This window comes from Scyliorhinus torazame, chromosome 17 (assembly GCF_047496885.1).
Source record: "Scyliorhinus torazame isolate Kashiwa2021f chromosome 17, sScyTor2.1, whole genome shotgun sequence".
Taxonomy (NCBI): Eukaryota; Metazoa; Chordata; class Chondrichthyes; order Carcharhiniformes; family Scyliorhinidae; genus Scyliorhinus; species Scyliorhinus torazame.
Genome location: NC_092723.1, coordinates 185,107,696 through 185,130,725, shown reverse-complemented (window position 1 = coordinate 185,130,725; position 23,030 = coordinate 185,107,696). Strand labels below are relative to the sequence as shown.

Here is a 23,030-nt window from a genome sequence, read left to right as displayed (position 1 = left end):
TCCCATTCCCCCCCCCACTCCCATTCCCCCCCCCACTCCCCCCCCACTCCCATTCCCCCCCCCACTCCCCCCCCACTCCCATTCCCCCCCACCCCCCCTCCCATTCCCCCCCCACCCCCCTCCCATTCCCCCCCCACCCCCCCTCCCATTCCCCCCCCCACTCCCATTCCCCCCCCCCACTCCCATTCCCCCCCCACCCCCCCTCCCATTCCCCCCCACTCCCATTCCCCCCCCCCCACTCCCATTCCCCCCCCCCCACTCCCATTCCCCCCCCCACCCCCCCTCCCATTCCCCCCCCCACCCCCCCTCCCATTCCCCCCCCCACCCCCCCTCCCATTCCCCCCCCACCCATTCCCCAACCCCCATTCCCCCCCCACCCCCCCTCCCCCCTCCCATTCCCCCCCCCACCCCCCCTCCCCCCTCCCATTCCCCCCCCCACCCCCCCTCCCATTCCCCCCCCCCCCCCCACCCCCCCCTCCCATTCCCCCCCCCACCCACCCCCCCTCCCATTCCCCCCCACCCCCCCTCCCATTCCCCCCCCCACCCCCCCTCCCATTCCCCAACCCCCATTCCCCCCCCACCCCCCTCCCATTCCCCCCCACCCCCCCTCCCATTCCCCAACCCCCATCCCCCCCCCACCCCCCCTCCCATTCCCCAACCCCCATTCCCCCCCCACCCCCCCTCCCATTCCCCAACCCCCATTCCCCCCCCACCCCCCTCCCATTCCCCCCCCACCCCCCCTCCCATTACCCCCCCACCCCCCCTCCATTCCCCCCCCACCCCCCCTCCCATTCCCCCCCCACCCCCCCTCCCATTTCCCCCCCACCCCCTCCCATTTCCCCCCCACCCCCTCCCATTCCCCCCCCACCCCCCCTCCCATCCCCCCCCCACCCCCCCTCCCATTCCCCCCCCACCCCCCCTCCCATTCCCCCCCCACCCCCCTCCCATTCCCCCCCCACCCCCCCTCCCATTCCCCCCCCACCCCCCCTCCCATTCCCCCCCCACCCCCCCTCCCCCCCCCCTCCCATCCCCCCCCCCCTCCCATTCCCCCCCCTCCCATCCCCCCTCCCATTCTCCAACCCCCATTTCCCCCCCCCCATTCCCCCCCCCCACCCCCTCCCATTCCCCCCCCACCCCCTCCCATTCCCCCCCCACCCCCCTCCCATTCCCCCCCTCCCATTCCCCCACCCCCCTCCCATTCCCCCACCCCCTCCCATTCCCCCCCCCACTCCCCTCCCATTCCCCCCCACCCCCCTCAACCCCCCTCCCCACCCCTCCCACTCCCCCCCACCCCTCCCACTCCCCCCCACCCCTCCCACTCCCCCCCTCCCCCACCCCCCCACTCCACTCCCCACCCCTCCCACTCCCCCTCCCATTCCCCCCACCCCCCTCCTCTGACTCTCGCGCTCCCACCAACCGCCAGCGAGGCCCCTGCCGCTCAGCCTGAGAAACCCCGTCTCCGCGCTTCGCGACAGCGACCCGCTTTGCGGCAACTGGTGCGGAGGCGGCGAGCGCGGGAGGGAGGGAGTGAGTGAGGGAGAGGGGCGGAGGTGGAGTGAGTGAGGGGCGGAGAGAGGGACAGCGGGAATGTCGGGCGGCTGAAGCAGGTAACCACCGTCCCTGCGGCCAGGCCGCCCTTCAGCGCCGAGCATCTTCCCGCTCGGGGAAGTCAACAAATGTTTCTGCGTCAAAGGGTTTCGGTTTCTGTCTGTGGGCGAGAAAGGCCCGATCGTAAACCCCGCCGGCCGCGGGTGGGGATGGAGATTGGGGGGGGGGGGGGGGGGGGGTGATAGTGTGGGGTCAGAGATGGTCCTACCCCGGGGCCCAGCCTGTCTGCACCGCCCGTTTACAGCTCTGTCTATGTGTGTGTGAGTATGTGGTGTGTGTCAAACTGCACTCATTGCAAAGATGTCCTTTCAGACATATAAACACCTTCCTTTCATCGCCTGTGGTTTGCTTATCTTTTTGCAATCCTGACCTCAGAAATGAATCTTGGCCCATTTATCCCCCCCCCCCCCTGTTATGAATTGCATAAATCGGGGGATGCAGTTGAGCTTTGTCAGGTCCTTGTTGCACACTGTTTTATGCAGGGACATCACAGAAATAAATTCAGCCTCATCGCTCGCCCAAACCTCTAGCAGTGTTTCATTGTCGATGGGTGCTCCCAAGAAATCTGTACCTATTGAGTCCCCCCTCCTTGGCTGTACAGGTTGGGAACTGCCTAGGTTTGATTGCGAACGTCTGCTGAATTTGCAGATTTTCCCCTTGGGTTAGAGAAGGAAGATTGGCCAGGATTGTTGTCTCTTCCTTCCCAGAGGTGTCCTGTGACCAGTGCTGGAAAGCATATGTGGATCTCTAACGAGGACTGGATGAGGCTCAATTGTGATATCTTATGTAGTTGCATAGTCTATCTGCCACGGTTAATACATGAATAATGGTCAAAGAATCAAAGTGTAGCTGATTCCTTTTCGAATTGTACTTCTAAGAGCCGGGTGGTTATGATGGAGCTGTATAAAATGTACAGCTAGTGTACTGTGTGGTCGCCGCACTGGAGGAAGGATGTGATTGCGCTAGAAAGGATGCAGAGGAGATTCACCAGGATGTTGGTTGGACTGAAGCGTTTCCATAGAAACCCTCCAGTGCAGAAGGAGGTCATTCAGCCCATTGAGTCTTCACCGACCCTCCAAAAGAGCACTCTACCGAGGACCATTCTGTCGCACTATCATGGCCAACACACCTAACCTGTGCACTTCTTTGCACTAAGGGGCAATTTATCATGGCCGATCCACCTAACCTACACATCTTTGGACTGTAGGGAGGAAACTGGAGCATCCGGAGGAAACCCACGCAGACACAGGGAGAACGTGCAAACTCCACACAGTCACACACAGCCGGAATTGAACCCAGGTCCCTCGTGCTCTGAGGCAGCCATGCGAACCACTGTGCCACAGCTATGAAGAGAGGCTGGTTAGACTGGGATTATTTTTCTTAGGGCAGAGACGGCTGAGGGGGATTTGATTACAGTGCACAAAATTATGAGGGATTATATACAGGGTAGATAGGGAGAAATCTTTCCCATTAGTAGGGCATAGATTTAAGGTAAGGGGCAGGGGATTGAGGAAACACTGTTTCACCTAGAGGGTGGTGGGAATCTGTAACTCTGCCTGTAAGGGTGGTAGAGACGGGAACCCTCACAACAATTAAGGAAACATTAAATAAAATTGAAATGAGCATTTAGATGAGCACTTGAAACACCATAGTATGTAAGGCCATGAACCAAATGCTGGAAAATGAGATTAGGATAGGTACTTGATGGTCAGTGCATACATGATGGGCCAGTGAGACTCTTTCTGTGCTGTATACTGCTATGACCAAGACAATTCTTACTGGAGACATTTGCCTAAAAGTAATTATATAGATGGTATGCGGTTGAGATTTCTGCTGTTGTCAGTTTCTGTCGTCTCTACCTACTTCGTTGATGATCAGGACAGTAGCTGCATTCATATTTGACAATAGGCAACCAGGTCACTGGAGGTCAAATTGTGTCCTAATAGGAGTGAACCGTGGTATCTGATTAACACACTGAGCAATCAGATATGTTACTGTGCTAACATGTAACAACTAAATGTGACTTGTTTATGCACAAATGTAGTCCTGCCAAATTCAAATAATAATAATCTTTATTAGTGTCACAAGTAGGCTTACATTAACACTGCAGTGAAGTTACTGTGAAAATCCCCTAGTCGCCACACTCCGGCACCTGTTTGGGCACATTCAGGGAGAATTCAGAATGTCCAATTCACCTCACAAACACGTCTTTCGGGACCAGTGGAAGGAAACCTACGCAGACATGGGGAAATTTGAATGTAAAGAAAATAAATTTAATGGCACTCGATGGATATTGTGGTGCAGTGGTAGCGCCCTTGTCTCTAAGTCCGAAGGTGTTCCAGTCCCAACCCAAGGCTTAATGGCCAAGGAAGTTGCTTTCATAATGCAGCCAAATAGGTTGATTGTCAATCTGCAAATCCTTCCAAATGCCAATGACAGGCGATAAGAGTAGGAGAAATTTGGTGGACATGGTTCATGGACTAAATTTGTTGAAGTCAGTGTTGAATCCAGAAGATTAATGTGCCTAATGGGAAGATGAGGTACTGTTCCTCCAGCTAGTGCTGGGCTTCACTGGGACATTGCAGCAGGTCGAGGACAGAGATGAGAGCAAGACGGCGAATTGAAATGGAAAGTGACAGGAAGGTCGAGGTCATGCTTGTCAACAGAAGAAGATAATAATAATCGCTTATTGTCACAAGTAGGCTCCAATGAAGTTACTGTGAAAAGTCCCTAGTCGCCACATTCCGGCGCCTGTTCGGGGAGGCTGGTACAGGAATTGAACCGTGCTGCTGGCCTGCCTTGGTCTGCTTTCAAAGCCAGCGATTTAGCCCTGTGCTAAACTAGCCCCTAAGTTACTGTGAAAAGTCCCTCGTCACCACATTCCTGGCGCCTGTTCGGGGAGGCCGGCACGGGAATTGAACCTGCGCTGCTGGCCTTGTTCTACATTGCAAGCCAGCTGTTTAGCCCACTGTGCTAAACCAGCCACTGCAAAGCAGTGACCCAGACTGTTTAGCCTCCCCAATGTAGAGGAGATCACATTGGGAGCAGCGAATACAGTACAATAAATTGAATGTACAAGTAAATCACTGCTTCACCTGGAAGGAGTGTATGGGGCCTTGGGCAGTGAGGAGGTAAAGGGTCAGGTGTTACACCTGCAATTGCATGGGGAGGGGATGAGATGTTGGCCATGATAGAGAAGTGGACCAAATTGTCACAGGGAACAGTCTCCTTGGAGTGCTGATGGGACAGCTGAGGGGTGATGTGTTTGGTATCATGCTGGAGTTGGCAGAAATGGTAATGGGTGATTCTTTGAATTCAGAAGCTGGTGGGGTGGAAAGTGAGGACGAGGAGAACCGTATCATGGTGCTGAGGGGAAGGGGTGAGGGCAGAAATGGATCAAACATGGTTGAGGGCCCTGTCAACCATAATGAGGGAGAATCCTTGGCTGAGGAAAAAGGAATATCTGTCAGAAGTGCTGTTATGGAATGTAGGATCATCAGAGCAGATGAGATGGAGAAACTAGGATTGTGGAATGGGGTCCTTATAGGAAGTAGGGTGTGAGGAGGTATGGTTGAGGGTTTTTTCCTTTTATCTGTATGTTTTAGTCATGTTGGTTGAGGGATAAATGTTGATCAGGACACTGGGGAGAACTCCCTGATCTTCCTTAAAATAGAACCCATAGATTTGATGTACTTCTGAATTTGTGTAGTAGAAAGCTCACAGTTAATTTATGGTGTATCAGCCCTCCTTTGAAGATCATATTTGATGTTACGGGATGACAGTATTGCCGAGAGTCTTCGAGTATAATTGTGTCTTGTGAACAAATGGCTATTGAACTAAGAGTATTTTTACTATTGTTCTAGAGAGATATTAGAGAGCCACGACTAGTTATAACTGCGTTGCTGACATGTTCCAAGTTCACTCACTTTCTGCAGCAGGATCAGTTAAACCATTTGTCAGAAGACTTCTTCTGATGATTTATTTATTCTTGATTGGATTAATGAACTTGGTTGACGAATCTGCTCAGAATGTTCACCTAAAAATTGTAGCCAGTATCAATGCAAGTAAAAAAAAATCAGAACGTGAAAAGAATGCAAAATCGAAGTGAAAATAGTGTGAAATTTAAAAAAGTGATTTGGAGTTACAAATACATTTATTCTTTTTGTTTGTATTATATTTCTTGCATCTGTAACTTAATCAAGATCCATAGTTTTGTGCACATATGGGCTGCGGCCCAGTGAGTAATTCTCTTTTTTGATTTCTCAATAGTGATATGCAAACATTGTATGTGATTAATTTGCATTTGTACCAAGTGCATGTTATGAAACATACAACCAAATCTCTATAAAGCCAGTCACTCTGATACGTCAGTCTTTCATGATTCTTGAGAACAGAAGTGCATTTTGCTTTGGTCTTCCGACAAACAAAGTGAGTACAAATGGGTCAACCACAAACAGCAGAGTGTAGTTTGCAGCTCTCTGCTTGAGTACCACTTTACTATAGCTTGGGTTCTGGTGTAAATGTCGTTACGGTGCGTTAGAATCACTGGGTTGCCTGGCCCTGCAAGAGAATTGTTTCATTTCATCAGAGACATAGGAAATTAGCATTTAATCTCCACCTTTAAACTGTTCTTTTGTTCACCTCCACTCTTTACTGCCTCTAATTGCTTAAAATCTGTTTAAAAAAAAATTATTTTGGGACCAATGCCATTCTTCTGTCCCGTTTGTAACATGGTGGTCAACGCTGTTCACCCAGTTGTGGCTCGTTTGCTGAAAAGATGCATGATTCGCTGGCCTCTGTTTTCTTGGGCATTCATAGCCAGCTGAGCTGATTGTTTCTGATCGCTTCTTCCAATGCCCTTCCAAACAGTCAACCTCCAGAGATCAAGGCCATGAGCGACTGTCTCCCAGTTATCAGGTACTGTCTGCCACCTTCATATCTTGCTTGCAGGTGTTCTTGTGCTGGAGGTATGGATGCTCAAGAGGTCATGACCCAGTGGCAAGTTCACTGTGCAGAAGGTCTTTGGATAGATGATGGCTGTAAATCCAATGAACGTGGCCAAGCCAGAACAGACATTGTTGACTTGGAAATGAATGCTCTCTGATGGAAGTAACACACTGAGTTGGTGATCTTGTCCTGCCAATGAATGCCAAGGATATGTCTGAGACAGCAAAGGCGGAAATTGTTCAGTCTTTTCTCCTGCCTAAGACCTGTTGTACAGGAGTGTGTTGAGGATGCAGGCATGGTAGATTTGTAGATTGGTGTTGTCAGTCAGGTTGGACATAACAGATGCAATGTGTACATTGATTTCAGCATCAAGTGACAGATTGCTAGTGATTGTGGAACTGAGAGTTTTGAAGCTATCCACAATCTCCAGATTCTCATTGTCAATGCTGAAACATGGCAGTATGACAACATCCTGGACTATGACATTTGTCTTCTGATTCTGATGGGCATACCAAGACATGAGAGAGTCTGTTCATTTACTGCTGAAAGGGTTCCTTTGTATCAAATGCTAGTGCGGCATGGAGCAAATCCCTGATAAGGACTTGGTGTGCCTTTATCTTGGATTTCAGGCAGACAAGACATTACAACCTTCCATCAGTTCTGGTATGTAAATAGATACCCTTAGTAGATGACCTGAAGGCATATGGGAGCAATAAAGGGAAGAATATACCAAAAGAGTGTCAGTGCCAGAACACATCCCTGTTTGACCCACTGAGGATTCCAAAGAGTTCTGATGTTGCCCTGTCATGGCTGACCTTACCCATTATGTTGTCATGGAAAAAGATTGTAAACATGAGGAGCATGGAGCAGAAAAAAGTGAAATTCAATGAGAACATTGTAACTTCTATGAATTACGATGAATGAGTTGTACCTGTAAAACCTCCGGTACCTACGACCAATTTATTTATTCAAACGTTTTACCGAGGGGTGTCTTTATTTATGAGGAAGCAAACCACAATTCAACAATATTTATTAATACAATTAACCCTTATATTACCTCATAAAACAAGAGGATACACCAAATTCATGTATACTGCCCGCAAAGATGGCTTGGTCGGCTGTGGGTCTGATCGCTGGAATTCCTCTGGTCCGTCTTTCACAAAGGTGGTTTTTGCTGGAGGTGTTAGGAGCAGGAGTTCAGCCCTTCAAACGCCTTCGAACCTGCTGTGACATTTAATAAGATCATAGCTGATCTGGTTGTGGTCTCAATTCCACTTTGCTGTCTACCATTCATAATCCTTGTTATGTTTGTTAAGTTTAGTTTTATTTCTGATGCCTGATTCTGCTCTTGAATTGTTCTACACCAAACACTATTAAACAAATCCAGCCATAGTTTGAACATCATTAAGAATGCGACATTGCTAAAGGACCATTTCATTTTTAGGTCACCTTGAAAAGGTGTTAAGAATTTAAAGGACATAATTTGACATTTTAATAACTGCTTTCTTTTATAATTTCTACATAGGCAACAGTAATATGATTGGCAACTTAATTATTACAAAACTTACAATAATTTGGATTTGCAACAGCATTATATTTAACACAGCATGACCCAATTTTATATTAAAGTATCGCACCCTTAACCAGTTCATGAAACAGCTTTACATTTTCATGGTTCATTAACAGGCTTTCTTTTATTAATATCGTGCACATATAGTCTTTTGCTTCTGCAGACTTAACTTGCATAGACTGTAGGTTCCTCACCTACATTTTCTTCAAATCATTCAAAGTTCTTCAATCATCTTTTCAGCCTACAAGTTACTCCTATACCCCCAACCCTGGCTCAGCTCCGTTAATTTGCCAGGATTAAAGCATCGTTACGCCAGATAGTCTGGGCAAACTCCCCAGAAAAGTGTAGAATTTCAATTAAAACTGCACTAACACATGTGAAGGCGTTAATGGTACAGCATATTTTATGCCTGTATAATGCATCGCAAAAGCTGTTAATTAAAAGTTTGGGTTATTTTCAAAGTTGCCCCCAAAACCTTGGCTGAGGTTTTCCGCTCCCGTTCTTCTATGTGGTTTGGAGACGGAGTGGAAAATCCTGCGAGAGGCCCAAATCATGTTTTACGCCAACACGGAGTCTCGCTGCGTTTGTCCCCAGCAGCGACGTAACGGGAATCCCAACGTTCAATGTTGGGAATTCCATTGTAATAAATTTGAATCTAATAATCAGGCCTTTATGCCTTACCACCCCCGTTAGATTATCGATTCCACCATTAATTACGACTGGTCTCCCACGCTGGGAGGCAGACCCACCGGAAGAGCTCCGGGCCCATTCTAGCATGTGTGTACCGGGGCGGCCTTTATAAATAGTGCGCCGATCTTTAAAAAAACAAAGTTGTTGGTTGGCTCCTGTCAGTGCCAAGTTGTGAGATCCAGCCCTTCAAGTTTTTAAAAACTACGTTCTGAGCAATACTACAGAGAAAGCTGCCTTTGGGGCCGGTGGCATCAATGCTATTCTTCCCACCCATTGCCACACTCTGCATTTAAAAAAAGGAAAAAGACCCTTGTTATGTCAGCTTATTGCTGACTGGAGAAATAAATGTTTGAATAATTGAATCCTTTGCTTACCGGTAAATCTAAGGGTCAACAGGTCACTGGTTACTACCTAATAAAGGCTTAAGGAACCAGAGAACTTGAGTATTGCTTAAAAAAGAGACATGCTGTCGAAACTTTCTTTTTGTACTTGTCAGGGCAGATGCAAGAATACCAAATTTCAACGGGTACAACAATTTATACTGTATGAGAAAAGGGATACTGGCAAACAAAAAGAACATTTTGCAGGCATTGAGCCTTTTTTGAATTAAGCAAAAGCATGGAGAACAATAATGCCTGGTGCATTTTCCATGGCAGCACCTCGACTAATCAGCCGACTTGCCAACCAATCAACAGCCTTTTGCTCAAGCAGTTTGAATGATTGGACTACCAAGAAACACAGAATAGAAGAATCAGCAGACTTTAATCTAATAAAACATTAACCGTAGAATATGTCAGTGACAAGATAACTGAAACCAAGAGTAGTCTTTGTTTTAATGAGTGTACTTTGGACAGAAGTGTATTAGTTTTAGTTTTGCCTTGTGCAGGGCTGCCTCCCTTTTATTCAATATGATCCAGTGAGGAACCAATGCACCATTGCTAAGAATGTATTTTTGTGACTTTAATTGTTACGTAGACGTATGAGCAGCTTCAATGATATACCCCTGGGAACATGTGAGATATAATTGATTCAAGTTGCAAAACTGCTGGTGTCTCTTGGGCTGCAGTAATATATGATCTGCTCTTATCTGTTGAATAAAGATCACAAAAAGACTGCATGTTGTGTATTGCAGAGTCTCAAACCTGGTATTAATTACACCCTGTTGAATGAGTAATTTCAGAAATAATCTAACTGCCTGATAGACACACTAGTAAATTTAGTTGTCTCACTAACTTCATTTGTTACTTCGCATCTACGTCAAAAAAGTTTATCTTGTTGTGGACAAAACTATCTTGCATTCTAACATTGTGGCTGGGAGGGGGGAACTCTAATTTGTACCATTGTTTCTTTGTGAGTGTGTAAGCTGTGCTTAGTTACTAATTTGCTTTGTGGTGCTAATAACCACGTAAAGAAGTTAACCAAATAATGCTGACTTGCTGTTGCATGTCCTAACTTTGTGTTATGTAGATGAAAGTAGTGTAGACTGGGAAAAGCTAAATGCAAGACAAAAAGCTGATGCAGCTGCTTCACCATTTCCTTCTGAACAATATTTTCTTATATTTTTGTAAGTACAGGAAGGAAGAATGAAAGGAAGTACAGATAAAAGGATGCTGAGGAAGTATGTAAAGCTATATAATGGATGGCAACAGAAAGGAGAACGCTTGCAGTAGGCCAGCTGGATGGCTGAATCAACCAGACGATGATGGCAGCTTTTCCAAACCTTGGCTCTGGAAAATCTCCAATTGCTTTTCAACAGTTGAACAGATATTGCCGACGAGTAGCAAAACGGTAAATTCTCATTGCAGCCAATTATATTTACTAACTTTCCAGTCATTGTAACAGCAAATAGATTTACTTCTGAAATATAGTGGTAAGATTTTGTATTCAGTGCAAGCAAGGCTGCATGTTGTGTATTGCAGAGTCTCAAACCTGGTATTAATTACACCCTGTTGAATGAGTAATTTCAGAAATAATCTAACTTCCTACAAGTGCATGTTTTGAAGTTGCACACTCCAGTTAGAAAATAGCAATGGTTGATTATAATTCACTTAATGGATGAGATATCCTACAACACTGACTAGGATCATTTTCAATTGGTTTCACTGAAATTCTTTTTTAAAATAAATTTAAGAATACCCAATTAATTTTTCCAATTAAGGGGCAATTTAGTGTGGCCAATCCACCTACCCTGCACATCTTTGGGTTGTGGGGGCAAAACCCACGCAAACACGGGGAGAATGTGCAAACTCCACACGGACAGTGACCCAGAGCTGGGATCGAACCTGGGACCTCGGCGCCGTGAGGCTGCAGTGCTACCACCTAGCCATGCTGCCCATCACTGAAATTTTCTTGAAAACCTAATGAGTTTCCTTTCGCTGTGTAAATTAATGTTTTGTCATTGTAAGTGTTCTCCTCCATGAGACATTGTCCATTTATGGGCAGTGTTTGTCACCGTGTAACAGTTTTTGTTTAGCAAACGTTCCACTTGTCACAAGCATAATACAGTAATACCCTCACCATAATCAAGGAAATTCTAGGTCTTGACTTTTATTTTATTTTATGTTGGCCACTCCATTTCAATTAGTGGGTTACAGAATTTTGTGTAATACCTGCAGTTGTGTTAGAAGTTGGGAATGAATTGTCGTATAGTACTATCTGCTGGAACAAAAGCTGAAGTTTGAAATGGGTACTTTTAGTCAGAATATATTTTTACATGTGAGCTATTGAGTGGCTGCACTGCTGCCCAAGCTTGGAAATTGATACATGCTCACAAGATGATTTGTGTACGATAATGATTTGCGCTGAAAAGAATTATTTTACAGAGTCGGGGCTCTACAACGTAGAAAGATATTTCGGAACTTGGGACTCTTTAGATGAGACCTCAAGAGTTCTAAAAATTGCTATGGCTAAAAATCGGGGAAAGCAGTGAAAAATCCTTTGTAATGTTGGCCTTTGATTATAGTCTCACTCTCCCCCCCCCCCCCAATGCAACAAGGTGCATTCTGGGGCTGGTTTAGCACACTCTGGGCTGGTTTAGCACACTGGGCTAAAAAGCTGGCTTTTAAAGGCCAGCAGCACAGTTCAATTCCCTTACCAGCCTTCCCGAACAGGCGCCGGAATGTGGTGACTAGGGGCTTTTCACAGTAACTTCATTTGAAGCCTACTTGTGACAATAAGCGATTTTCATTTAATTTAATTTCTTTCATTCATTCATTCATTGGCATACAAATGCAATGCCCTAACATGAAAGGAAACAAAATAAAGAAATCCTGACATGAACTAATCTGTTATCTCGGTTTCATTGTATTGTTGCATATTCTGCTTTGTAAATGATACTTTGAATTGTTATGACTCTAAATGGTGAATTGTTATGGACATTTAAAGTAGGACAGTATAATTAATAATTACAATCGTTTCCATAATATTGTAAATATCAATACTTTGTGTATGTGTGAATTCTTTTGTAACAATCTTTGCTCATGTGAAAGGAAATGACTGCATTATTTTCGAATGCAGATTCTATAACTTGTGTGTGAAACGTAACAAGTGTATTTTGTATTGGGAGCAATAGTTGTATACCATACCAGTATCAGAAATTTAGATACTAATCATAAGTATTTTGTCTTTTCTTTCAGAAAAATTGCATGGAGAGCAACAAACCCATGTTAGATTTGAAGGATCTTCCACCTCCCCCCTGTCATGCTATTTCTAATTTATTTGTAAGTGCTCCACCGTCTGGCATTCAGGCCTTTCAACAGCAGCAGTCAACTGGCACTAAAGTAAGCTGCTGTCCTCATGGTGGCAATGAGGCTTCTTGCCCCCTCCAAATTCCCAATGGTGATGGTTGCATTCACTCTGTAAAAGCTGGAGCTTTAGAACACACAAATACTGCAACAGTCACATGTCAGATAGGCGCAAGGCCTACTTTCCACTCATCAAAATCTTGTAAGGTGGCTGTAACTAATGACCGTTTAGCTGGTCCCTGTGTCGAGAATGTTGTCTCTGGTTATCAGCTTCAGCCACCTCTTTCCCAGCATCTGTCCTGTTGTGGCAATCTCTTCAAACAGCTGCAACCTTTCCACAGCAGTATCCACAAGCAGAATCAAACATCTCTGAAACAGAGCTACAATGCATCCAGCTTCTTTTCCTGCATGGAACTCACAGGTGGGATTAGTGGGCACTTGGAAGATCGTGTGAATCAATCTGAGCTACCTAAACGTGTTTGCACTAACTCCTTACATTTTCACATGGCACCTATGTTTCTGAAAGGTTCACATCATTACTGTGATGATTGTTTCAACAAGGTTAGTATAATTTTACATTTTGTTTGATTCAAAGATATAAGAATGAAAAGTGGATGTTTAGAAATTCAATTCTTTAGCTTCAAGCTTGAATTCAATTTAAAAATGCTGACTAGTTTGCACTAGCAGAATGTTCAGCTTATCTGAGATATATTAATCTTTATAGCATGTGTAACTCCTCGCATTATTTATGCAGTCTGCAGGTAACCAATGGAGTATTTATGTATTTGTGGCACTTAACTGTGTCAGAAAAGATGTTGCAAATGTGAAAAATATGATAGCACAGAAAATAGTATAGTCACATCAACAATATTGTTATGCAAAAAAAAAACACAATCAAAGCCCAATTTTCACATATTTTTGCTGTTCTGTCAAGCCTCATTCCTCCCAGCTGCACCTTAATTGTCACTGGGAGAACATTATCATCTGGCCTCCCCAAAGAGTCACTTCATTACATGAATGTTACGTGTGGATCATACACAAGCCGTACCCATCTAAATAGTAATACCGTATACATTAAATACTTGCTTTTGATTGGTAATTTTTGTTTCCTCACCTTCTCCAATGTGTGCATTCTATTCAGTGTCCTTTGTGAAATCTCATTTTATCACCCAGGCCCCCACATATGTTATTCTCCACTATTCTAAAATAAACATCAGTGTACAATTGTATTGATCAACCCAGTTGAGTTAATAGTAGGCAGTTCAACCAGCGGGGTAGGGGTGCCATTATGTTCAAGCTTGATCCAATTCTAATGATGGTGTCCATATGTGCACGTCTTGTAGGAACGAGCAGAAATTACAGATGGGGTTTTCCACGCACCCCCGCGGTGTGTTTCGCGGCACACTCTTGGCCGGCGTTTCCTGTTGTATGCATCCCCACCATCGGGAACCCCGCCGGCGGAAACGGCCAGAAAATTCCGGCATAAAGTGGGAACCCATGTTGAAATACTTTTAAACTTTCATGATCCAGAAATTCCAGTGATCATTTTAGGGACTACTGCTGGTGGATTGAAATTAGCTGCGAGAACCCTTCTGTGTGACTTCACATCGGTACAGTCCCAGATGTCCTCCCCACTGCACCAGTCTGCAGCGTAACCTCTTGCAGAGACATTTTTTCTTACCTTTATAAATTTAGAGTACCCAATTCATTTTTTTCCAATTAAAGGGCAATTTAGCGTGGCCGATACACCTACCCTGCACATCTTTGGGTTGTGAGGGCGAAACCCACGCAAACACGGGGAGAATGTGCAAACTCCACACGGACAGTGACCCAGAGCAGAGATCAAACCTGGGACCTCGCGCCGTGAGGCAGCAGCACTAACCACTGCGCCACCGTGCCGCCCTATTTTTCCTTACCTTTTGGCCGCTATTCACTGTGCTGAGCCTAGTGCACTAAAACTTTTATTCAATATATCTCCAATTGGATGCTAAAAAGGTGCAGGAGCAAAGTGTGATAACCTCACTTGAAACTGGGAAGGAATTCCAGTCAGTCCAGCTCCAAGTGTACATCATGTAGTTTGCTGCCAGAGGGCTGCAGCTGCACCAGTATGCCCAATTTGGAGTGGCTTCTCTCCCCAGAAATGGCCTGACAGATGTGGCCACATTTTAGATTCACACATGAAAAAGTCATAAGTTGTCTCCATCTCGAGGCACCCTCTTGTTCCCCTAGCTAGAATAGCAGCACCCATCCCTCTTGGTCGTGCTCATGAAATTCCAGGGTTGGACTGCCTCCTATTGGCCCTACGGATCTGGCTTAATTGGCTCTCAGAAGTGTCCATATAGGACAACCCCCTCGAAAAATCACCCAATGGGTGCCTTTGTCAGCTGATCTGTAATTACTTTCCCCTTAAATATGCAATATGTGCTGAGCCATGTTAAAAGATAAATGCATTTTAATACAGAACTGTATTACTGGATAAATAATTTGGTGAAATCATTTTCAAATATTGTGCTTTCAAACGAGAGTTGGCAGTTGATATTCAAATACGAACTTCTTTCTGCAAGTATGACTGACTTTGTCGGTATTGTAAAAGTTGAAATGCATAGAATAATGTAACTTAGACAGAGAATATCCATTGCCTGATTATTTGCAGAAATAATACTTCTGTATGAATTTCTTAAAATTAAAACAGGTTGCTTTGCATGTAATCTGAAGAGATGTCAGAGTTTGTTTTTAAAAAAAAAATATTTTTTTACAGCCACCCAGGCGCCCTGTTATCGACGTAACAAAGATTTGGCCAAATATTGCTCCTCCTGCTCAGCCTGTTCCAGTACCCATGTCTTTGTGTAATGCTGTTCAAATGGAAGGTCAAACTTCAGAGCCACCAATTACAGCAGGAAGCTTGGGTCTCCAGCCGCAAAAATATGGTATGTGTGATTAGAATGTTATCCTAACTTATGCTTTATTACTCTTTCCCATAGATATTAACATCTTCTTTAAAAAAAAAAGATAATTGTATACATCTACGTTGAAACCACCCCCGTCCCCCCAAAACAAAGTTTAATTACATTTTGGGAAGCAGTCAGATGAAGTATTTCAAGCTTCAGGAGACTTTGCTACATTGCTTATGATCAGCCCTCTGCAAAGATATTGAATCACAAACTGACTACTATCAGTTATCTTGGGAGCAGGTTAAAGAAGATTGAGCAGTCAATTTTAATAATGTTTAAAAAAAATAAATTTAGAGTACCCAATTCATTTTTTCCAATTAAGGGGCAATTTAGCGTGGCCAATCCACTTACCCTGCACATCTTTGGATTATGGGGGCAAAACCCACACGAACACAGGGAGAATGTGCAAACTCCACACGGACACTGACCCAGAGCCAGGATCGAACCTGGGACCTCGGCGCTGTGAGGCTGCAGGGCTGACCCACCCGGTTCCAATCCCGGCCCTGGGTCACTGTTCATGTGGAGTGAGTTTGCACATTCTCCAGTGTCTGCGTGGGTTTCACCCCCACAACCCAAAAAGATGTGCAGGTTAGGTGAATTGGCTATGCTAAATTGCCCCTTAATTCGCAAAAAAATAATTGGGTACTCTAAATTTAAAAAAAAAAAATGTAGTTCTAAGAGTCCGGTTGTGCTGCAGAATAGAAACCAATCAGATTCCCTTAATTATTGCTTTAAAATGGAAAAGATAGTTTTTAAAAATTCAGTTTTATGGGATGTGGGCTTCGCTGACTGGGCCAGCATTTATTGTCCATCCCCAATTGCCCTCGAGTAGGTGGTGGTGAGCTGCCTTTTTGAACTGTTGCAATCTGTCCACCCACAGGTGTGTGTGTGTGTGTGTGGGGGAAGAGAAAGTTCCAGGCATTTGACACAGTGCCTCTGAAGGAACAGCGATATATTTCCAAGTTGGGATGGGGAGTGATTTGGAGGGGAACTTCCAGGTGGAGAGGTTCCGAGGTATCTGCTGCTCTTGTTCTTCTAGATGGTAGTGATTGTGGGTTTGGAAGGTGCTGTCTAAGGAGCCTTGGTGAGTTCTTGCAGTGCCTCTTGTATATGGTGCACACGGCTGCTACTGTGTGTCAGTAATAGAGGGAGTGAATGCTTATGAATGGGGTGCAAATCAAGCAGGCTGCTTTGTCTTCGATGGTGTCAAGCTTCGAATGTTGTTGGAGCTGCACTTATCCAGGCAAGTGAGGAACTGGAGCACAAGTCTTCAGTACTATTGCTGGAATATTTGGGGGGCCCCCATAGTGGATGGAATCTTTCAGTCCTGCCAGCTGTGGGAAACGTGAGGCAACTTAATTTTGTGGGAGGCAAAAAGTCAGTTTTCCCAGTGGATATTGAACTTTAACAATTAAGTTCTTTGGACTTTAAACAAAGAACAGTGTCGGGAAGCTTTTTTGCCTGCATCAGCAAGTCATGTATGCTCATTAAAACTTCCCCCACCAAGAAATTGGAAAGTTCACATTCATGGCTGCAGATAGTGACGTGCACCTGGTGTGGTCGACTTTGTGATTAATGGGGAGTTGCCACTTCGTTGACCTCTTTGGGGATGGTCTGGTCTGTTGGTGTCAGTCACGTGTTATTGTCACGTGTACCGAGGTACAGTGAAAAGTATTTTTCTGCGAGCAGCTCAACAGATCATTAAGTCCATGGAAAGAAAAGGGAATAAAAGAAAATACATAATAGGGCAACACAAGGTATACAACGCAACTACATAAGCACCAGCATCGGATGAAGCAGACAGGGTGTAGTAATGAGGTCAGTCCATAAGAGGGTCATTAAGAGTCTGGTAACAGCGGGGAAGAAGCTGTTTGAGTCTGTTTGTGCATGTTCTCAGACTTCTGTATCTCCTGCCCAATGGAAGAAGTTGGAAGAGTGAGTAAACCGGGTGGGAGGGATCTTTGATTATGCTGCCCGCTTTCTCCGGCAGCGGGAGGTGTAGATGGAGTCAATGGATGGGAGGCAGGTTCGTGTGATGGACCGGGCGGTGTTCACGACTCTCTGAAGTTTCTTGCGGTCCTGGGCCGAGCAGTTGCCATACCCAGGCTGTGATGCAGCCAAATAGGATGCTTTCTATGGTGCATCTGTAAAGGTTGGTACAGGTTAATGTGGACATGCCGAATTTCCTTAGTTTCCTGAGGAAGTATAGGCGCTGTTGTGCTTTCTTTGTGGTAGCATAGACGTGGGTGGACCAGGACAGATTTTTGGAGATGTGCACCCCGAGGAATTTGAAACTGCTAACCATCTCCACCTCGGCCCCGTTGATGCTGACAGGGGTGGGTACAGTACTTTTCTTCCTGAAGTCAATGACCAGCTCTTTAGTTTTGCTGGCATGGAGGGAGAGATTGTTGTCGCTGCACCATTCCACTAGGTTCTCTATATCCCTCCTGTATTCTGACTCGTCGTTATTCAAAGTCCGGCCCACTATGGTCGTATCGTCAGCAAACTTGTAGATGGAGTTGGAACCAACTTTTGCCACGCAGTCATGTGTGTACAGGGGCTAAGTACGCAGCCTTGCGGGGCGCCGGTGTTGAGGACTATTGTGGAGGAGGTGTTGTTCATTCTTACTGATTGTGGTCTGTTCGTCAGAAAATAGAGGATCCAGTTGCAGAGTGGGGAGCTAAGTCCTAGGTTTTGGAGCTTTGATATGAGCTTGGCTGGGATTATGGTGTTGAAGGCGGAGCTGTAGTCAATAAATAGGAGTCTAATGTAGGAGTCCTTGTTGTCGAGATGCGCCAGGGATGAGTGTAGGGCCAGGGAAATGGCATCTGCTGTAGACCAGTTGCGATGGTATGCGAATTGCAGTGGATCAAGGTGTTCTGGGAGTATGGAGGTGATGCACTTAATGATCAACCTCTCAAAGCACTTTGTTACAACTGAAGTCAGGGCCACCGGACGGTCGTCATTGAGGCACGTTGCCTGGTTCTTCTTTGGCATCGGTATAATGGTGGTCTTCATGAAGCAGATGGGGACCTCTGAGTGGAGTAGGGACAGGTTAAAGATGTCCGCGAATACCTCTGCCAGCTGGTCCGCGCAGGCTCGGAGTGCACGACCAGGGATCCCGTCCGGGCCCGTCGCCTTTCGAGGGTTCACTTTCAGGAAGGCCAATCTAACTTCAGAAGCTGTAATGGTGGGTATGGGCGAGTTATGGGCTGCTGAGGCACTCAACAGCGGATTGTTGGTTACCTGCTCGAACCGAGCATAGAATGCATTGAGTTCATTGGGGCGGGGTGCGTTGCTGCCGGAGATACTGCTCAGCTTCACTTTGTAGACCGTTATGTTGTTTAGTCCTTGCCACAATCGCAGAGAGTCTGTCTGTGACTCTAGCTTGGTTCAATATTCTCTCTTGGCATCTCGGATGGCTTTGCGGAGGTCGTACCTGGATTTCTAGGTCAGGGTCATCTGACTTGAACGTCTCAGATCTGTTCTTCAGTAGGGAGTCAATCTCGTGATTGAGTCATGGCTTCGGGTTGGGGAACGTACGTACTGCTTTCTTTGGCACGCAGTCGTCCACACATTTGCTAATGAAGTTTGTGACGGTGGTGGCATACTCATTTAAGTTGGTTGCTGAGTTCTTAAATATGGACCAGTCCACTGTCTCTAAGCAGTCACGTAAGAGCTCTTCTGTTTCCTCGGACCAGCACTGCACGACCTTCTTAGCTGGAGGAGTGGTTAGTGGGTAAATGTGGAGCAGTAGGTAGGCCGTGATTGAATGGCGGAGCAGACCCGATGGGCCGAGTGGCCTAATTCTGCTCCTAAGTCTTAAGTACAGTGCAAGCTGCCTGGGCATCCTTTAAACATGTCGCCTGAATTTCAACCCTACGAGGTAACCGCAGGAAGAGTGATTTCATGCCTGCCCCACTGCAAGAATTGGCAAGCTCCTTGTGAATGTGTATGTAATGAGCTGAACAGCACAAGACCACGTGTGGGTCAGCAATTCCCCCACACAGTGGAATTCACTCTCACGTCTGCGCCGGTCACTGAACTTAAGACTCCAGAATGGAAGATTCTGCTCACCTATTCTTTCAAATGGATACCCGTTTACCAGTTTAAAACTTTCAGATGTGCAAATAAGACGGATTTAAAAATATTTTTTAGCTTTCTTACTCCCTTTGCACACCTTCCAGAATATTATTTACATTGACTTACATTTCTCAATGTATCTAATATGGTTTTGTTTATATCAAAATGTTTCTGATACCCTGATTAACGGGTGGCAGTAATGGTTCAATGAACTATTCTATTTTTTGTGTTAGCTTTAAATTAAAAATAAAATGGTCGGCGAATGCAACTTTAATTGTTAGCTGTAACAGTTACTCAAAAAGAAACTGCACTATAAAATGTGCTTCTAATTCTGGGATGAATTTTTACAGGATCACCGGATGTTGTTACGCTTGCACAGCAGGAGAATCTACCTCCAATTGGGGTATTTTGGGATATAGAAAACTGCTCCGTCCCGACAGGAAGATCAGCCATGACAATAGTACAGCGAATCCGTCAACGTTTTTTTCAGGGCCATAGAGAGGCAGAATTCATGTGTGTGTGTGATATTAGCAAAGAGAACAAGGAAGTTATCCAGGAACTTAACAACTGCCAGGTAAGACAGCTGTGTGACATATTAATACTAGTAAACTGTACTTTCTGAATCCAAGGAATATAATGTGCGGTTTACTTAAATAAGAGACAAGCAATTTGTCAGTAAGGGTTTTTAAAATGAAGGAATTATGATCTTTCTTGCATTTTAGACTTTTGGACAGTTAGTAAATATATGCTGTTGTTCGCATTCAAATAAATACCTCCTCGATTTGTAATATTTCATGGACTTCAAAATTGTAAAATTGTAAATTGGATGTTCAATCTGATCTGTCAGGCTATGTTACCTCTACCAGTCACCCCCTGTTCTTGACTCAATCCCCTGGGTTACGTGTATGAGACTGTACTGGTACCTTTTAGCTCTGAGGTTTAGTGATTGAAGATGTGTGCTATTTTATCACTTCTGTGTTGCAGGTAACTGTTGCACATATCAATGCAACAGCAAAGAATGCTGCAGACGACAAACTTAGACAGAGTTTGAGGCGATTTGCTGACACTCACACAGCTCCGTCCACTGTTATTTTGGTGTCCTGTAAGTAATTAATGCCCACAAAATTTAAATTTTCATTTGAAACACCAGAAAGGAACAGATCTGGAAAGCAACTCTGATGTTGTCATCACCATTAAATATAAAAATTATTTGGGATTGCGACTTGAAAATGGATGAATGTGTAACGTAGCAGTAGCATTTATTCTCTTTGTGGAGATCAAGATAAATTTTTGCAAAGTATTAATAGTTTAGCAGTTTAACTTTGTACCCCTTACCAACATTTCACTGAACATGGAGGAAACTTTGGGCTTTTGTAGTTTAAAATAGAAGGGTGAAAATTTTATGTCAGAATTTATTTTCTCTAATACTTGCGACTATCATTTTGCAGCTGATGTTAACTTTGCCTTAGAACTGAGCGACCTTCGACATCGACATGGTTTTCACATTATTTTGCTGCATAAGAATCAAGTTTCAGATGCACTTTTACAACATGCACATAAGCATATCAAATTTGAGGAATTTGTTTCCAATTTACCACCAAGATTACCAGAAAAAACACCAGTAAGTATCTTCTAAGATAATGGGCTAAACTAAAATTAACAAATGATGAAATCTGAAGAATTAATGGAGTATTTGAGACTTGGTGGAGTAGGTAATTTTACCCTTTCTTTTCTCTTTGCAGCATTTCAGTTGTCTGCACAAGCTGCAATCCTCTTTCCCCTATTCTGACATAGCTTACCTAATCTGAAATGGTTTACATAAAATGTTACATCTTAAATTATTCCCAAAAGGCTTGACTAGTTAGATTTTTTAAAAAAATATTTTTTATCCTCCACCTTTTTCATTTAGTTAGATTCTAATGGGAACTCTTAATATTCATAGATTTCAGTACTTTACTGACAGGTGCAGCTTGTTAATTTGTTTTCCCAGTAAGGCTGCCTTTCTCCTGCAACACTTGTAATTGAACAATGATTTAGGTTTTCACACTGAAATGAAAGGTAGCCTGGGTACTTGTGACCCTTCAGATGGAAATAATTGAATTGGAAGACCCTACAAGTCCTGTCTGTAGGATTTAGTCCTACAGAACCCGTCATTCTGTAGGAATTTGAACCTACAAATTCAATATTTGTATATTAAATGCAAATATGTATTTGCAATTAAAGTGTATTGTATTTTTATTCTTAACTGAAAAAGCACATTTAATTTGTTTTCTTATGTACTCCTGCTGACTCAACTGCTTTCTTGCTTTCCAGCAATGTCACACGCTTCTGTATGCATACAATTTACCACTCAACAGGGACAGCAAGCAAGTAAGCAACAGACTGCGTCGTTTGTCTGATAATTGTGGTGGAAAAGTTTTAAGCATTTCTGGCAGCAGCGCAATCCTTCGCTTTACAAGCCAGGAAAGTGCTGAGCGTGCCCAGAAACGAATGGAAAATGAAGATGTCTTTGGCAATAAGATCCTAGTATCATTTATCCCAAAAAACAAAGATTTTTGTGAGAGCAAAAATAACTGCTTTACCGTTGAAAAAGCCAAATCCCCCAAAAAGGCAAGCAAGCTGACAAAACCCTCACAGCGGAACAAAGGCCTTGATGAGCAGTTGCAGAATGGTAAAAGTTCTACAGTAAAGAATTCACAGACACCACAAGGATCAGCAATTAAAGACAGCAATGTCAGGAGTTTACAGGTAAATTGTTCATTAATGCAGTTCAAGTTAATGGGAGACCAGAGGACAGACAATAAAATATTACTGTGATCAATGTCGGTATAAAATGGACAAAACAGAAAATCCTGGTGAATCTGGTTAGACAAAATTACAAGAGCATCCAAAGCAATTGAAACTATTGGGTGTGATTCGGAGGCTTCTCATGATACACAAATTGGCATTGAAATGGGAGGAGGTTAAAAATTGAGGAATCTGGGCATATTTTGGTGGCGAGTTGTTGATACTTACAGACTTGTAAAGTCCCAGCTTCAATCACCACTTCTTGCTCTTCATTGCAATCAAGTAGCCAGTTGGAAGGCCTAAAAGATGAAAAAAGCCTTGGTTACAGCTGTGTCCCCCCCCCCCCCCCCAACTTACAAAGTCTCTCAACCCTCACTGTTAAAATGAATGGCACTTGGGAAAGGCATTGCAGAGCAATCCTAAAGCGTAGTCATCATTGGCAAGGAAGAGGCAGGGCAAAAAAACTGGCAAAGGAAGAATAACACAAGAAAGTGGAATGAAGGCATGCTTGCCTTTATTGGCCAGGGCATGGAGTATAAGAATTGGCAAGTCATGTTGCAGCTGTATAGAACCTTAGTTAGGCCACACTTGGAGTATAGTGTTCAATTCTGGTCGCCACACTACCAGAAGGATGTGGAGGCTTTAGAGAGG

General features: G+C 44.6%; 1 protein-coding gene across 3 annotated transcripts in view; it reads left to right on the top strand.

Moving 5' to 3' along the window:
• The first annotated feature begins 1,472 nt into the window (after positions 1–1,472).
• Positions 1,473–23,030, top strand: part of LOC140394505 (meiosis regulator and mRNA stability factor 1-like) — a 56,297-nt gene continuing 34,739 nt past the window's right edge. For 2 of the 3 annotated variants that reach the window (XM_072481835.1, XM_072481833.1), the window contains exons 1-8: positions 1,473–1,607; positions 10,390–10,603; positions 12,451–13,119; positions 15,317–15,485; positions 19,943–20,166; positions 20,577–20,694; positions 21,041–21,213; positions 21,906–22,340. In XM_072481835.1, coding sequence (XP_072337936.1) covers positions 10,451–10,603; positions 12,451–13,119; positions 15,317–15,485; positions 19,943–20,166; positions 20,577–20,694; positions 21,041–21,213; positions 21,906–22,340 — 1,941 coding nt within the window. In that variant the 5' untranslated portion in view covers positions 1,473–1,607; positions 10,390–10,450. Of the gene's footprint in view, positions 1,608–10,384; positions 10,604–12,450; positions 13,120–15,316; positions 15,486–19,942; positions 20,167–20,576; positions 20,695–21,040; positions 21,214–21,905; positions 22,341–23,030 lie in introns of those variants that run through there. The other variant, XM_072481834.1, reaches the window with a different exon arrangement.